The following is an 18,529-nucleotide window of genomic DNA, read 5'->3' on the forward strand; positions in this document are numbered from 1 at the left end:
CCCGGTACTTCCTATAGAAAATACTTGGTACAGGGCTTTGTCTATAGTAGATCCACCAAAAATGTTTAAAAAAATTGAATTAGTTGGTGTGTGAGTATCAGCTTGGGCATGTTAACATGTCAGTCCCACTCTCCTCATCTTAATTAAATTTTTCTAAAAACCTTTTCCAACAATGTTCTTTGATTCTAAATTAGCCCTGTTCCTTACATTACAAACACATGATATACAGGGAAGTTCACTTTTTTATTTCTCGCTTATAGTACAAACAAAACCCTTACACTTTTTAGGGCAGTGGAAACGTATGCTGCAAATACTAAGACAGTACATTGGGTAACAAACTATAACACTGTTTGGTAAACATTAAGATCTAAAGGAAGAATAATTAAGCTGCAAGCACTGAATATAGCCACCATTTAGCCCTTTCCTTATTTTAGGCAACCAATAAAATCATTCCATGGCACAGATTACTTGCATGTCCTTCATTTAAAGGTTTTAAGCATTATTGTAGCTTAGATGAGGCCCACTGATTAACTCTGATCTATGAACTTTTCTAAACAGTATTTTAAATAATAATTAGTTTGGGCATATACGAGTCTCTTCTTTGGGGAATTTATTTCAACTGTCAGCAATATGTTACCAAACGTTTTTTTAAAAAAAGAAATGTAAACTGCAGAGGATTTCCCTGCCCTTCCTGCATTTATCACAGAAAATTTACAGCTAAATCACAAACACATTTTAAGAAGTTGTAACACAAATACATCAATAAGGGCTTTTGTCACATCACAAACAAGGGTCTCCAGCACTATTAAACCAAGAAAAATCTCCCCAAATTAAAAAATCTCAAATATCCTCAAACCTATTTAAAATATCATTCAACTGAACAAATTCTCCACTGGAACATGAATGTGTTCACGGAACAAAAGCTTTCTAATTAGTAAGTATTTATCTATAGCAGCTTTATATATATGTATATAATGATATATATGTGTGTAGATATATATCATTAAACATTTCTTATCTCTATAGGAAAACCACTAACTTTTTAAAAATCTCAGCATAGAAATAGCTATTAAGACAATTCCATCAATTCACACTATTAACTGTAATTTCAAAACATCAAAAGAGTGACAGTTACACAAAATCCCAATGGAAATAACTGAAAACAGAAAAGAAATAAAAAGTTCACCCCAAAGTTAAAAGTACACACACACACACACAAATGTAAATCAACTTGATGAGATTAGGACACTCTACAAATGAACTATTAACATCCAATTATACTTCCATTCTAGAGTAAAAGCAGGAGTTTAAATCTCTTTGGTCCACGCATTCATACCCTTAATGTACCCAAGTTATTTTCTGGTTAATTTTGGATTGTGAATCATTTGCTCCATAATATCTTACCATGATAACTTTCTTTCTTTTTTCTTTTTTTTTTTTTTTTTTAGCTGAGCCATCCTGCCACCTGTTAGCAGCTCAGCTCGGGCTGGGACTCAAACTGCTGTTGCTCAGAGCTCGCACTCTTAAACGAGCTCTTAACCAACTGAGCCACTCGGCCAGCCCCCATGATAACTTTCTTAACATAATAAATCATAACATAACCATATGTTAAAATAAATATTCATTTTATACATCTTCAACATGCTATTCTTAATGCCTCTCAAAGACTATGAATACTTTTAATTACTGACAGAATAGACAAAATTCAAGTCTAACAGAAAAAGAGAAATCAAACTGATTTGGAAAATTTATGCCTAAATTTAATTTGGGAAAATATCAAGAATATAAAGAACACATGAAAATAATTTCAGGGTTATACATAATTAAAAAGTCATTTTTTTACTTCAATGATCTCTAAGAGTGCACAGCTGCTAACTGTTTTTCTTTAAAACAAATTTCCAAGCCACATCATGAGAAACTCCCCCAAACTGGCTTTCCCACTGGTAAAAGTAACCCCCCTGAACTCTTCACTGTTGAGTTGTTGATATAGTCTGCATTTTGGTGAAGGAAAAGTGGCATGGGTAACAAAGATCTTAAATTTAAATGGGACCTAATAGAAACCTACTTTTTTATCAAACAGGTTACAAAACAGCAAGGCTAGAGGGTGCCAATTATTTTTCTGGATTGATCTTCATATTCTCTGCAGTGGCTCTTCCTTTGAGTTAGCACATTTGTAATTGTACCTGGTACTAAAAAAAAAATCTCAGCAGGAGATAAGTTCAATAAAGTTCTGTTTCCCTTCATTGCTGTACTCTTAAAAACAAGTATATATTGCCAAAACCCCTTAAAATGTTTTATACTAAGGAATTTTTCATTTCCAATAGTCATCACACATTCTAATAAACTTAAACAACAGCATAAATCAAGAACTGAAAAACTAAGATGAATCACTTAAAGATATGTTTAGTACTGTTCTGATACGCTGAGATGAGTTGCCAAGTTTAAAAATTATTTACTAAATTCCCCAATTTTTACTTAGCGAAATTATGTTACCACATATTCAAAGAGTTTATTACTCTTCCTATATAACTTACTACTTATCTACAAATGTGGCTTTTTGTTTTCACAGCCTAATTTAGGCCATCTTTAAATATAGTTAATACTCCAGAATGAAAGACTGTTTACATTTTGTCAAAAATCAAGACATATCAACAAGTAATATAATCCCACTGAGATACTAGTTGTAAAGATGTTTTCTCCATGATATACATGGCAAAAATTTTCTTTAGAAGGGTCAAATAATGCAACATGCATTTCAGACTTCTTTTCTAACAAAATTTATATGAAAATTTTTATTTTCAAATTATATTTTTATGCACACAAACTACAATCAGTGTGTGTGACCCATAGAGTTTTTGAATTCATCTCAATAGAACATTTATGTATGAGGGAGACTATTAGAAGTGTTATTTAAATTAGTGAAAAGGATGCGCCCTACAGATATACTTTGAGTCTTTAAAAGAGTTTAGCTAGTTTTCCATTATTATTTTCCACATAAATTAAATAACAATAATGCCTAGGCATATTAAAGCCCTAATCCCAGAAATGTTTAACATTAAAAATCAAATAATTTACCTCCTATTAAATGATTCGGTATTCAGCACTCATACAGGGTTTAGCGTTACAAAACAAAAATCTCACTACGTTACCTGAATTCATGTTAAACATGTTCACAGCACTCATCTACACTTGCAAATTGTCACATGATCAATTTATAAAAAAAGAAGAGAGTTTGGCACATATATCAATTCCTCGAAACGTCCCTGTAACTCAACACTGTTATAAACGATGATTCAACACCCATGTTAACCTGATTTGGCAGCTAAACAAGGTGCTTTTTCTTGCAGCTTCTCAGTGTCGTTGGCCTTGCCTGGGACGGAGGCACGTGAGGTGCAGTGCGGTAGTGCAATCACTCGAACACCAGAGGGCAATCTTTCCATGCAGCTCAAGGCCTTAGCTTCTGCCGGCTCCTTCCAAATTCTTGTACAGTATCATTCCCACCTGTTAACAATGCCATTTTCAGAGACTCTGTACATCTGTTTCCTTATGTGAAGTAAGACATTCCCACAGAAACCTCAAAGTGTGGCGAGGATCCTTGAAAAGGAGATGATTAATGTCAGTACAGTCTGTCCAACGCCCCACACCAGGGCTTCCAAAGGGGCCATGTTCTTCCCTGCGACTCTGTAAATGCCCGCTACTGCTGCACCTGGATGAGAAACGAGGGCAGAAACAAAATAACGCGTTAACTCATTTTTATAACACACTTCATGATTGTAACTTAGGATTGCTTTTCATTTTATCAAAGCAGAGTAAGTCATTGTTCAATTTCACAAATTTTCTGTGGAGTTTCTTTGTGATTGGTAAGTTACACTTTACCATACCACATTTACCCACTTAATTGAAACAAAGGTTTCCATTCAACCAGAAAATGTATGTTTATAGTAGAGTTGCTTGCTTGACGCCAAATACATGCATAAAAAATGAATAATTCATTACTGTATATAATCTCTCACCTGAGTACTGAATTGGCCAGAACTCATTACCATTTTTATAAACATACAAAATATATTGATAATTATAAATGATAATTCAAAACTACACAATTTACTGTAACTTCTAAATGATTCAAGGGCATTTTAATATTAAAGGAATCTTTTAAAATTTCTTTCAGTAAATTAATTCTTAAATATCATATAAGATATCAGAATACTTGATAAATTCATTTCACAATCTACCATATAAAATAGTTTATATTTACTACATTTAAATACAAATGTAAGGTTATTTGGAGAATACTATCGTGATATGTAATAAAAATGGAAGATGAACTTGACGTCTGTTTTAGGAAAAGTGTTTTAGATAATGTGCACTTTTGAGAATGAGACAATTTTAGAGTTACAAGGAGCCTCAGAGCTTTTCTGATTCAATAGTTCATCTTATTAATATTGTACATATAATGATATGGTGTCTAGATGGATGATTTTAAAAGCACATTTGGAAATCAAAAAGGAAGAAGCATTTAAATTACAGTAGGCCACCATCTCACAAATTGAGATGGCCTTAAAATGATTTTTCTGAAAAACAAACTGTCTACATATCGTAGAATGGTCAAATATACAGGAATAGCAGAAACAAATTATTCAAAGACACTCAATTGACAATTATTTGAGATAGCAATCTATTCATAAAAATTAGCTAAGAATTAATTCTGTAGTTCATTTAAAACCTCCCAAGTAAAAATTACTGTATTCCTCTATAAGAGATATAAATGAAAAAAGCAAATTATTAATCTAAGCTAAGGACCTTCATATGCATGTTTTAAGAAGGAAATTAAAATGTATAGTGTATTTACTGTATATTATGTATCTTGATAGGAACTTTACAAATATCTTATTTAAATATTATACCACCCCTGAGTAATATTGCCTAATTTAAAGATGTAAAAAGGAAGCTCAGAGTGGTTCAGTTACTAGCCCAAAGAAATATAGTAAGTAGAAGCTGGAATTTCAATCCAGGTTCATCTGGCCATAAATCCCCCAATCATTCTATCATTTCATAGTTATACTAAGTGGAAAAGAGTACAAGGAGTCCAGAAAATAATAAAGTAACTGATAATCATCTTAATAATAAATAAAATTCCTAGTGGTACCAAAATTTACTTAATCAAGTTATGTGCTTCACTTGTATAATTGGTCATATTGAACTTTAGAACTGAATGACATTCTTAAAAACTTTTTAGATCCCATGCCTTTTTCGTTATCAGATATTATGCTAAAATAAACCTGAAAAAATACTCTGTTTTTATTTGAATTTACCCTAGATTTCCATGAGTATCTTCATTTTTTTAAATTTTTTTTATTGGGAATTGGGGAAGGGGAACAGTGTTGAGGCATTGGGGAAGGGGAACAGCCACGTTTTTCCTCCTTCAATCTTCGTTGTGGAGGGTACAGCTAGCTTAGCTCCAAGTCCAGTCGCCATCCGGCTGCTCAGTTCAAGGTGCCATGTTCAGTCTTAGTTGCAGATGGGCGTAGCCCACCATCCCATGTGGGAGTTGATCGGGAAACCTTGTTGCTAAGAGCCCGCACTCTAACTACTGAGCCATCTGGCCACCCATCAGCAGCTCAGTGGCAGGTCAGCTCGAGATGCAGTGTTCAATCTTAGTTGCAGGTAGGCGTAGCCCACCATCCCACGTGGAAGTCAAATCAGCAACCTTGTTGTTAGGAGCACATGCTCTCACCAGCTGAGCCATCCTGCCACCTGTTGACAGCTCACAGCAGCTCAGCTCGGGCGCAGCTCACTGGCCCATGTGGGAATCGAACCAGCAGCCCTGTTGCTCAGAGCTTGCGCTCTTAACCAAATGAGCCAGTCGGCCGGCCCGAGTATCTTCAATTTTTAAAACCACAATTTGGTCTCTATCTCTCTGGCCCTAAGTTTCCAAAAATGATCCAAGAAGTAGAAAATTTAAGCAATTATTAGCTCAGGCTGCCTGGGAAATGGCAAACAAATCTGTCAATTCAAACTTCTCATGTTTATGTAAGGTTAAGAGCATGGGTTTTATAGCTAGGCTTGTGAATTAAAATCCAAGCTCCACTAAGGGCCCAGGAAATCAGTTTGGGACATCTCCCAAAAGGGTTTAGAATTTAATTGGAGGCCAGGAGCCATGGAAAAGCACCATATGAAATGTCAGAAGGGAATCAGAGAAGAGTTTCACGAAATAGAAGCATGAGTACTGAAAACATTTCTACTTCACTGTCATCTTTTCCAAATAAGCTGACTCCATTACTTAGTATGTAGCTGTTCTGGTGAGGATATAATGGCTTTCACTTTGGAAGGCCCTGTTATTTGGGGGAAAACAAACAAAACTACTAAATATTCCATTTTTCTTTATAATCTTTCAAGGAACAGAGGGCAAGATTTTCAAGTGTAGCCTACAATGAGGGGAGAAAAATGAATTTAAAAAAAGAAGAAAAGCCAGTATAAACTTCAGAGTTTCCACAATCAAGGGAGACATTTTAAGAAAATAAAGCCAGTTGCCAATTTCCTCCCAGTGGATAATCAGTTAGAAACCAATTTGTAAATTACAACTCTCCTCCAAAAAAAGATTTATAAAAGTTCTCACTGCATTGTATCATTTCACAGCACAGAAGCACTGGTCAGAAAACACTGTTCCAGTGAATCTCTTAATCTAAAAGGTCTCAAAGAAAATAATTTTGTGTGCCTATTAAATGATTTTGGAAATACTGCTATTAAATATTGGCAGATGTGAAAGAGTATTTATAAAATTATATGTAGGTTATAAAAATAACCATAAATTTCCAAGTACCTATCATCCAATTAAAGAAAAAAACATTACTACTTCCTTTGAAGTTCCCGTGAACCCTTCTCAGTCATGTTCCATTCCCTCCCTGGTTTTTATCATTTCTTTCCTTTTCTTCAGCTTTACCACCAGCTTATATTAATAAGGAGATATATTACTTAGTTTTTTAATAAAGGAATGTTATACATATTGATACTGTAAATATTCTACAATTTTTGGCTCAACATTGATGTTTGAAGTTATCCATGTTGTATATAGCTATAATTCACATTTTCATTGTTGTATAGGATTCCAAGTATGAATAGACCACAACTTATTTATTCATTCTACTGCTGATGACACTTGTTTCCAATCCGTAACACTGACAAACACTGCTTCTGTGAACATCTTTATACGTGACACCGGGCACACATATGCAGTCAAGAGTTTCTCTACAATACGCGGGTAAAAGTAGAATTGCTCTGTCCCTATGTTATGGACATTTATGACTTTACTAGAAAATGCTGAATTGTTTTCCAAAGTAGTTGTACCAATTTATACTCCAGTGACTACTCCATATACTCAGAAGCAGTTATCCAAAATATTGTTTAAAAGTTTTGAAATCTGGTAAGCGAAACATGTTATCTCTGTGGTTAATCTGCATTTCCCTGATAATTAATGTGATTGGGCTTTTTTTTTTCACGTTAAAGGCCATTAAGGTTTCTACTTTCATAAAATGCTTGTCAAATCTTTCATCCATTTTTCTACTGGATGGACTTTTTCTTATTTGAGTCATAGGGTTCTTTTCTTTAAATATAGCTTGGATAGTAATCTTTTTTACAAATGTCTTTCCACTATTTGTGCTTTAGTTTTCACTTGCTTTAAGGTGTATTTTTGCTGAATAGTAGCCAGCTGAAGGAGTACAAACATTATGGTATTTATTTTCTTGGTGAAATATGAGACGAAGATATGTGAGAATGAAGAAGACAGAGTAGAAATAGGGTGCTTGAAATAAATGATACATGATAGGAATTTCCAATATGAACAATGACAGGAAGAATCAGTTAGGAAAAAGGAAAAAATCCCAAAAGTATTAAGGGGTAGAGAAGACTGGTACATTGAAGACGAAGTGAAGAAAACAGCTGAGTTGATCTGAAGGTGAGTAAAAGATAAGCTATAAGGACAAGACAGACCAGGAGAAGATGTCAATATATATATATATATATATGTATATATATATATATATATGTATATGTATATACATACACACACACACACACACACACACACACACACACACACACACACACACATATATAGCAACATAAAGTGCCTGCAGAGGAGTATACCAATTTAAAGTGATTTGATTTGCCCTCCATATTTCCTGAGAGAATGCAAATATAAAGGTTATGACATTTAGTTTTCATAGTGTGTTGATTCTATCAGTTATATAGTTAGATAAAGGGTCAAGACCCTACAGTCCACAGGTCAAATGTGGCCCACCCCCTGTTTGTTTAAAGCATACAAGCTAAGGATGGTTTTTATATTTTGAAACAGTTGAAAAAAATCAAAAGAAGAATGCTATTTCTTGATACATGAAAACTATGAAATTCAAATTTTAGTGTCCATAAATGTTTTATTGACAGACAGCCATACTCATTTCTGATATTGAACTATCTTTGCAATCCAAGGTAAATGAGCCTCTATATTTCCGTTCTTATGTAGTCTTCATCTTGTTTACCAACAAGATTACTTTGGCTAATACACTATGCCTAGTTTTAACTCTTTCTATTATTTTTAATAATTTGGATAAAACAGGAACTAATTGTACCTTGAAAATTTGATAGAGATCATCTGTAAACTCATTTGGGATAGGAGTTCTTTTGGGAGAAGGGGTCTTTAACATTTTAATTGTTTAAAAATATTTACTGTTCCATTCATATTTTCTATTTCTTCTTATGCTAATTTTGATGCTTTATATTTAGGAATATATAGCTGTCCACAAAACTGTTATCTTTATAATTCTTTAGTCTCTTTATTATCGGGTCTGCAGTTATTTCTTCTGTTTTGTTCTATAACTTACTTTTCTGCTTTAATTCACTTTTAATTAGATTGCTAATAATCTATTCATCTTATTATCTTTCCAAAGAACCAGTTTTTTGCTTTGTTAATCTTTCATAAACTTAACTTACAAAAATTAACAGCATTTCTTTACATTAATAAAACTAAACAATGTAATCAAGAGATACCATGCATGATACCCACAGCATAATGAACTTAGGAAATAACTTAAAAATATACAACTCTCCTATTGAGAAAAACATTTTTAAACACTAACAAAAGACATAGAAGTTGATATGAATAAATGGGGATGTATTACATGTTCTTGAGTGGATTTATTTAATATGCGAATTCTTCGCAAATTAACCTCTACAGTTAATTAAATCCCAATAGAAATCACAGTCATACTTTTTGAGGAACTCAGCAGACATACTAAAAAATTCACATAAAAGAATAAAGGTTCATGAATAGCTATGTTAACTTAGAGAAAGAACAAAAATGAGGGACCTAGCCCTACCAGACATTATAAAATATAGGCATACCTCGGAAATATTGTGGGTTTGGCTTTAGACCACCACAATAAAGCAAGTATTGCAATAAAGGGAGTCATAATCTTTTTGCTGGTGTAGGATCCTGCCTTCAATTTGTTAAAACAATGCAACATCCGTGAAGTGCAATAAAGTGAAGCGCAATTAAACAAGGTATGACTGTACTATAAAACCATAGGGATAAAAAAATATGGCCTTGCTGCAAGAACCAACAAAGGGACTAATAAATCAGAACAGAGTTCAGAGACATACCTATGTACCTGGAGAACATAATACACAAAAATGGTGACATTACAAATCAATGAGGAAATGGATTTTTAGTGGCTGATGTGGTAAAAATTGACTTACTATATGAGCGGGATAAAAAGGCACCTGGAACCTTATCTAATATCAAATACAAAGGTATGCAAATTATGACCTGAATGGCAGACACCTGTTTTAGTTAATGAAATTTTATTTTAAAAAAGCCATGCCTATTCATTTACATATGTCTGTGACTGCTTTTAATGCTACAATGACAAAACTGAATAGTTGTGACAGAGACCATCTGGCCTGCAAAGTTGAAAATATTTACTATCTGGCCCTTTAAGAAAATGTTTGCTAAATCCTGCTTTAGATAAAGTAAAGACCTTAATATAAACTATAAAATTAACAGAAGAAAATATATCAGAATATCTTTAACATTAGTGTAGGGGAAAACAGTAAATAAAACCCTATAAATCATTAAGCAAAAAATCTTTAACCTGATTATTAGAAATGAAGGATTTCTACTCAATAAATAACATCATGGATTAAGGTAACTAATAAAAGGTTGAGAGGATTTATTTGCTGAGTCCAAAACCAACCAGAGATCAATATTCCTATATAGAAGAACACCTATCATTTAAATAAGAAAACAAAAATCCCAAAAGAAAAGCAAGCACAGAATTTAAAGCAGCAATTTGCAGAAAAGAAAATTTAAGTATATAATAATCATAGAAAGAGATGTTCAAATTCATTAGTAATCAGAGAAATGCAAATTAAACCAACAACGAGATATCACCTTATACTTTCAGATTTGCTATAATTAGACAGCTACATAATGCCAAGTGATGGCATTACACAGAAACCCAGTTTCTCCCAATTCTGTTATTAACTATTATCTACACCAACTGAAATGACAAAGATCACTCTATTCTGGAAATAAAATCTAAGTAGTAGAAAAATATAATAATATATATCAACATTCAGTCAGTATCTTATGCAATATAGATATTCAGAAATCATTTACTGAACTGAATATAAAGTTGGCACTCACATACATTAAGAAAATATAATTAAATATTCACATTGGCTAGTTTTCTTAATTCAGGTGTTTGCAGGTCACAAAGCCAGAAGAAATTTAAATGTTTTATTGCTAACCTAGATGCAGATTTTTATTTGAAATTGTGTCAGACTTATATTTTTTAAGATTTTAAAATACAACACTGCAGTTTCTAAAATAATTGGCTTATTTTATTGACTGAGTTGAAAGCTTTACACACACACACACACACACACACACACACACACACACACGGTGCCAAAAATATGTATACACATGTTAAGAAAGGAAAACTGTATTAATAGTGTAATACTCAATATATAGCTATGACAAAAGATGAATACAAGTCATGTTTGACTTCTGCAACTACAAGAGGTGCTCAAAGTGGCTGCCATCAGCGACCAGACACTTCTGATTACAGAGAAGTACTACTTGAGCAACGTTGACCAAAGTGTCCACTTGTATACATTTTTTTGGCACCCCCACTGGGTGCGCGTGCGCGTGAGCACCCCACTGAGATAAACGCAAGTAGTATGCCATTTCTTAAGTTGTACAATAATTTATAACAACAAATACGCATACACACATACTATTAAGACCTCCGAACAAGCTGTTCCTTTCTCCTCCCTCTTCTGTTCACTGTTCCACAATTACAACAGGGCCCACATCAGAAACACTGGCAGTCCCTGGCATGTCTCTGTATGCCACCACAATGAATAACTCATTTGAATTCTTCCCCCTTTGCCACAGTCCTTACATTAATTCCTTCTTTCCCAACCCACTGCCATTACTCTAGTTCAGATCCTGACCTCAAGTTCAAATTACAGTTAATGTCTCTGAATTCCTCTTCCTTCCCTTTCTTTCTCCATTCTTCCCTACCCTTTCTTCTACTCTTCCTCCCTCACTACATCCATCCATCCCAGTATTTTGTGAGTATGTATTATGTTCCAGGTAGTGCTTTATTTTGGGGGTACAGTAGTGATGAAGACAGACAAGGTCCCTGCTCTCTCAAGAGTTTTCTCTTGGTTCTTCACATATATTTTATATTCAGCTATAAAACCCATGTTCCCATCGAACTGCTTAGCCCCTTGCCAACTCCTTTCATAAATATCTGTTTCTTTTCCACTGCCTGCAGAATAAGTCCAGACTTTCCAGCTGACCTTCCAAGATCTTCTAGGATGTGGCTCCAGTCTATCTTTCCAGTGGAATCTGCTATAACTTCACTATGTGATCCTAAGCTGCAGGATTTAACCTGAAACAAGGTGAAAACTTGTCTATGGCAAACTGGATGACATACCATATGATAAAGTTACGGGTAGACTGCAGCAACAACAGAAGCAACAACATCTAACACAAGTTAACACAGAAATACCAAACAGTAAATTAAGAAAGGATGAGAAAATAGATGATTCACTACTACTACAGCTGTTGTATGATTGTCTTACCAGAGACATGAGAACAGGGCAAGCTATACCAACCACTCTGGGAAAGGTGACTGTGGACACAGAAGGAGAGGCCTTAGAACTACAGAAGAAAAGGACTTCCTCTTAACTCTGGGGCAAAGAACCCAATTAGAAAGGAAAAAGTCCTTGAAGTGTCTCAAAACAGGTCCAGTGGTAGCAGTGATTGTCCCTGACATTTGGAAGTTGGTCAAAAGCAAACGGCAATACCAGCCTCTGTTATTCAGTCACAGTGACAGAATCACCAGCAGCATAAAGCAGCAGCCAGTTTCTGGCAGTACCACATTAAGGAAGCAGCTGGGGCACGCTCCAGTCTCAATAAGATGCATCTAAGTTCACAGCAGAAACCAGAACTAACTGAGCCTGAGGCTGGAGCTGGGGCCTAGGGGCAGTGTTCAGAGAAGACGGAGGGAAGGGGCTGAGGACCTGTGTGAAACACATGCATAGAAAACTTGCAAATAGGGGGAGGACACTCTAAAGGGGCTAATTTCTCGTTGGCCAGGGGAGATTTGTGTCATAATTTGTACATAAGAAGGAAGTGCAATTTTATTTCATAGTCTCAGGCAGGTGACACATTTTCGCTCTCTTTTAATGACAATTATCACCATCATATTTGTGTGCCTACCTTTCTCCCTGAGGATATAGTGAGCTCCTTTAAAGCAGAAACTACATCCATTCCAAGATAAATTTTCTCATAAATTGCTTTGCCCCTTGCCAATTTTTACAAGTTTTTGTATTTCCCACACGTCCTTTCATGATGAGTCTTCCATAGTAGAAATACAAAAACTATTGCAATGAATAAATGGACTGATCTTTACCTTGCAGGGGAAGTGCGTTAGTCCTGAAAAGATATTCTACGTGAAAAATTACACTCATGTTACATTTACAATAAGAACAAAGTTACCCAAACCGTATGTGCATATAAAATTCTGTCTTTAAACAAAACAAAATCAACTTACTAGTAATCATTGCTCCAGTTACAGAAGCCAGAAATCCGATGCTGACTGCAATGACAGAGATTACTCTCCCCTGCCTATGTCTCTGCAGCATCACAAACATCAACACTCCTGCAGCACCATGGACAAACAGAGAGGAGAAGAGAGCCCAGAGAAAGATCCAGTACCACATCTCTGAAAGGAAAAGCAAAGGATTAATAATTCTGTTGAAAAACATCTTAGAAAATTCAATTTAACAAGCTGTGAGCACCCAGGGTTTGGGAAGGTTAAATGAGATAATAGATACAAAAATGCTTAGCACAGTACCTGACACATAGTAGTCCTAAATACATGTTAATGATTATGATCATCCCTAATGCTTGATGAGAAAATAATTCCCTCCACAACTTCACAAGGTTAAGGCTATGTTCTAACTTCCTCTAAATGTCTCTATCATATAGCTATAATACATCAATTTGTGTAAGATAAGACTAATGTATTTTTAAAACTCCTGAAATAAACCTTGTTATTTATTGCTGTCTGAGGTATACTTTTCTATTTGCTACACTAAGTAGTAGTATTAAGACATTTAAGGTGACCGGTTAGCTCAGTTGGTTAGAATGTGGTGCTGATAACACCAAGGTTGCCGGTTCGATCCCTGCATGGGCCACTGTGAGCTGCACCCTCCTTAAAAGAGTCAGCTATGCCATTGTAGCATGAAAGCAATGTGTAACCAATGACCAGGGCTATTCCCCATAAAAGAAAAAAAAAAGACATTCAAAAATCTACCCCTTAATTCAAATCATTCCAGAAATGAGTCAATGATTTTCTCTTTTATGATTTTAAGAATTTCAGGAAATTCTCCTCTTGGCTCTTAACTTCATATAACACAACTAAATAGTCAGATTTAAAAAAAATTTTATTAAGCATTCTTTGCCTCAGATCATTTTAATAGTTTTTACCAGAAACTTTTCACACTCCATTATTCTTCAATATATCCTGTTACTATCCATTGAAGTTTAGCTCATGCAGCGTTGATGAGCACACCTTTCATTCTGTCTCTAGCATTCATTCCCTTTCTATCTGCCAGCTGCAGCCTCCCAGTCAATACATACAGCTCCCACAGATACTGCTAGGTCCCTGCACTGACTCCATCTTTCTGACCATGCTTGTGGTGAGTTATAGCAGGGCAGGCCACTGATCCCAGCTATGTCATTCCCTTCTGCTGGGAATTCTGGATTGAGACCAATTGAGCAACTCGGTCTTTGGGTGGCTGAAACTGAAGGGTTCAGGATCTGTGAACAGCCATTTCATCATCACACGATGAAAACGACGATACAAAATGGAAAAAAAAAATCCATCAAAGACAAGAGAAAACCAAATCCCATTTCCAGTTGTTTTTAAGGCCCTGCAACATTACTGTCCTTAGATTCAATTCTAGTTTTCTTGTGATAAAATCCCTCTTTTTATTTAAACTGGTTCAGGTAAAGTTTCTGTTACTTATAGCTAAAAGAGGTGACTCAAAAATGTTGAGCTGTCACCTTGAGAGTCATTCTTACTAGCAAACATTCTATAATGGAAAATACCTCATCTGCTACTTGTGATAGTATCACTCTCTGTCAAGCATAAAAGTCAATAATAGTCATAAAATAAAAGTGATAAATTAAAACTAACTTACCCAAATATCATTAGAGTGCAGTTATACACTGTTGATGGGAATGGATAATAAAATGGTACAGCAGCTATGGAAACACTGTGGTGTTTCCTCAAAAAAATTAAAAACCAACAACTATATGATCCAGCGATTCCACTTGTGTGTATATATCCAAAAGAACTGATAGCAGGATCGTGAAGAGATATTTGCAAATCCATGTTCCTATCAGTATTATTAACAACTGCCAAGAGCATTCAAGCATCCATACATGCATGGATGGATGAATGAATAAAAAAAACGTGGTATACACATACAATGGATATTATTCAGCTTTAAAGAGGAAGGGAATCCTGTCACATGTTACCACATGAATGAACCTTGAGGACTTTATGATAATAAGCCAGTCACAAAAGGACAAATACTGTTGGATTCCACATATAAGAAGTACCTAGAGTAATCAAACTCACAGAAAGTAGAATGGTGAATGTCACAGGCTTGGGGAAGACGGAAAAGGGGAGTTGTTTAATGGGTACAGAGTTTCAGTTCTGCAAGATGAAAAAGATGTGGAGATCTGTTGCACAACAATGTGAATGTACTTAACATTACTGAACTGTACTCTTAAAAGTGATTAAGACGGTAAATTTCATGTTATATAGTTTTATCACACTCAAAAAATTGAAATAAGTCGAGTGGCTCAGTTGGTTAAGAGCGCAAACTCGAGCAACAGGACTGCCGGTTCGATTCCCACATGGGCCAGTGATGCTGCGCCCAAGCTAAGCTGCCGCTGAGCTGCCAACAGGTGGCAGGATGGCTCAGCTGGTGAGAGCACGTGCTCCTAACAAGACTGCCTGTTCAATGGTGGGCTACACCTGCCCGTAACTAAGAATGAACTCAGCACCCTGGGCTGAGCTGCGACCCGGATGTCTCAGTGGATAGAGCATGTGCTCTTAACAACAAGGCTGCCTGTTAGACTCCCGCATGGGATGGTGGCTATGCCTGCCCGCAACTAAGATTGAACACAGCACCTTGAGTTTAAAGGCCACGAGCTGCCAACGGGCAGCCAGATGGTGACTGGCACCCTCCACAACGAAGACTGAAGAACAACAATTTGGCTGGTTCCCCCTCCCCCCTCAATTCCCCAACACTGTTCCCCTCCCCCAATTCCCCAATTTAAAAAAAAAATGGAATAAGTAAAATTTTTTAAAAGTATGGACATAAATTTAAAAGATAATTATTTTAAGTCAAGACCATAAATGACAAGCCATTTAAAAACAAAACAAAAAACTCTTGAGAAAGGAAGGAGGATGTGGTTCAGGAAGGATAACACCAGGGATCTTTGTGGCAATGAAACTATTCTGTATTCTGACGTGATGGTGGATACATATACACTGCATAGAACTAAATATACACACACAAATGAGTACTAGTATCCAAGTAATACTCATGAAATTTGAATAAGGTTGGTGGATTGCATCAATGTCAATATCTTGGTTTTGATATTATACTGTGGTTTTTCAAGATATTCCCATTGAGTAAAATGGGTAAAGAGTACATGGGCTGCCTTTGCATTATTTCTTACAACTGCACATGAATCTACATTTATTTCAAAATAAAAAGTTAAATTAAAACCAAAAGAGGGATACGAAATTCTTAAGAATGGACCCTTAGGATGGACTCAGATCATTTAAAATCATTTCAAGGGAGGTACACTTGATATATTTTCCAATGCATATTAAAGTACCATGCAAGCTTCTCAATGGCATAAGAGATAGATGCTGGTGATTAAGGAAAAATGGACAAAGTTTGCCTTTTAAAAGGTTTTTCTATCCAAGCTTTCAGGGAAATAGTGCTTTCATACTATCACTCCCAAACAAATGGCTTCAACTTGTAATAAATACATTACAGACAAAAAGGCTGAACTTTCTCAGAAAATATTTGTATTTTAAAAAAAGGTGATTTTCCAAAGTGAACCTAATAAAGTAAGGCTATATAAGGGAGTAACAATGGGGGAGGGGTGCATTTTCATCAAGGGAGTTCTGAGACAAGGAAAGGCTCTGCAACGGGCAGGCAATCCTGAGACGAGAAGGCAATAATTTGCTTTGTGTCCTAAGACCACTGTTGACACCTCATCAGATTGGCCCCTCAAAAAACCACTTTTCTTTGTTGTCCTTGTCATAGAAGTAGAATAAAAAATTTCTTGACTATATTTAACACTATGAACGAGGGACTATTCAACACTACAAATTATGTTCTCTGCCTACTGGCTATATAGCTATTGACCTTAACAATAAATTTACCCAATAATTAGGAAATATAAATTTTAAGTTTAATGTTTTTACAAAACCCTAAGGTATCAAAGAATTCTACAACTAAAATGGAATATTAAATGGTCCCCTAATGACCAGGATTATCCCTTAAGCAAAACGATCACAAACTACCTAAACTCAAATTTACTTTCATGTTTCCCTTTATAAAAAGAAAAAAAAATCATACTTTTTATCATGGAAAAAATTAAACTCCCCTGAACATATCTACAAATCATTTAGGTGTCCCGTTATTACCGTTATTTTGAATTACCCGATAGATTAACACAGCCCTGTCAATGAACAGGCCTCTGACAATCTGGATCTCCTCTGGATAAACAAGTCTCTCTAAATTCCTACCCACTGCTGGCGAACACTGGGTCAGCTCAGGTGAAGACAACTGACAGATCCTAAGAGCACAGCAAGAACAGGAGCCCGAGAGCCCTAGTGGAAGGACAGATACTAAGAGGACAGAAATGGAATAGCACCACCTTTTCTTAAGCTGTCTATATCCTACAGCTAACATGAATACCCAGAGGCGTCCAGTTTTTCCTTTCCATCCATGTATCACCTACTCCAAGCTTCTAGCAATTGAGCAGCAATGAAAGGAGGAAGCCAGAGGGAGGCTTTTCAAGTGCTAAGCAAAATATGGAACAAAAATTTTAAAATATAATGCACAAAACAATCTTTGAAGCATGCCATCCATACAATCACTTTAATTCAACGGAAAAAGTATCCCTTCTTCCGAGGCACATATAAAGCCTTTTGGTTATTTTTCCCTATCCAAGGCTGTCCATAATCTTCATTTTAAATTAGTTTTGCCTGGATTTTTGCAGTGTTTTGTTTACTTTTTAGTCAGATAAGAGCCAGGAGAGTTGTGATTTGTTCCAGCCTCCAAACAATACTAGAATAGCCCTGCTCTCAATCTGTATCTCTCATCAGCTCTGGTTGCCAAGTCACTCAAAAATTACATTCTGTGCTTTCGTTTTTAATCCTTGGAAAAATTATTTATGAGAAATTAATTTCTCTAGATGTCTAGAATATATTGCATGAAAAGTCAAAGAATAGTACATATTGTTTGATCCCATTTATTTAAAAATTACATGTTTGTATATGTACATAAAATGTATAAACGAAAGACTTAACAAAGGCTATCTTTTAAAGACAAGATGGATGAATGATATTTTATATAATCTTTACTGTTTATTTTTTATCCTGTGTGAAATGCTTTTAAAAATTTTTACTGCAAATATACTGTCTTTAAAAAATAGTTTTTCATTCCATAATTCATCAAAGCCAATGGTATGGTGAGAATTACCCATAGTGGAACTAATACTCTCTGGAGCTAGGACCTAAACTACTACATTTTTACTAACTCAATCAAATAATCATGACATGCAATAGAGATAGAAATCACTATTCTGGGCTAAAGGAACATACAGATATTTACGTAAAAATCCAAAGTAAAA

The 18,529-nt window shown here is 35.3% G+C and overlaps 1 protein-coding gene across 1 annotated transcript in view; it reads right to left on the reverse strand.

Annotated features, from left to right (window-relative positions):
- Positions 1-1,738: 1,738 nt before the first annotated feature.
- Positions 1,739-18,529, reverse strand: part of TMEM170B (transmembrane protein 170B) — a 31,578-nt gene continuing 14,787 nt past the window's right edge. The window contains exons 2-3 of the mRNA XM_019628481.1: positions 13,128-13,298; positions 1,739-3,706 (exon numbers count right to left, since the gene is read on the reverse strand). Of these exons, the coding sequence (XP_019484026.1) occupies positions 3,576-3,706; positions 13,128-13,298 (302 nt within the window). The 3' untranslated portion in view covers positions 1,739-3,575. The remainder of the gene's footprint in view (positions 3,707-13,127; positions 13,299-18,529) is intronic.

This window comes from Hipposideros armiger, unplaced genomic scaffold (genome assembly GCF_001890085.2).
Source record: "Hipposideros armiger isolate ML-2016 unplaced genomic scaffold, ASM189008v1 scaffold_796, whole genome shotgun sequence".
Classification (NCBI taxonomy): domain Eukaryota; kingdom Metazoa; phylum Chordata; class Mammalia; order Chiroptera; family Hipposideridae; genus Hipposideros; species Hipposideros armiger.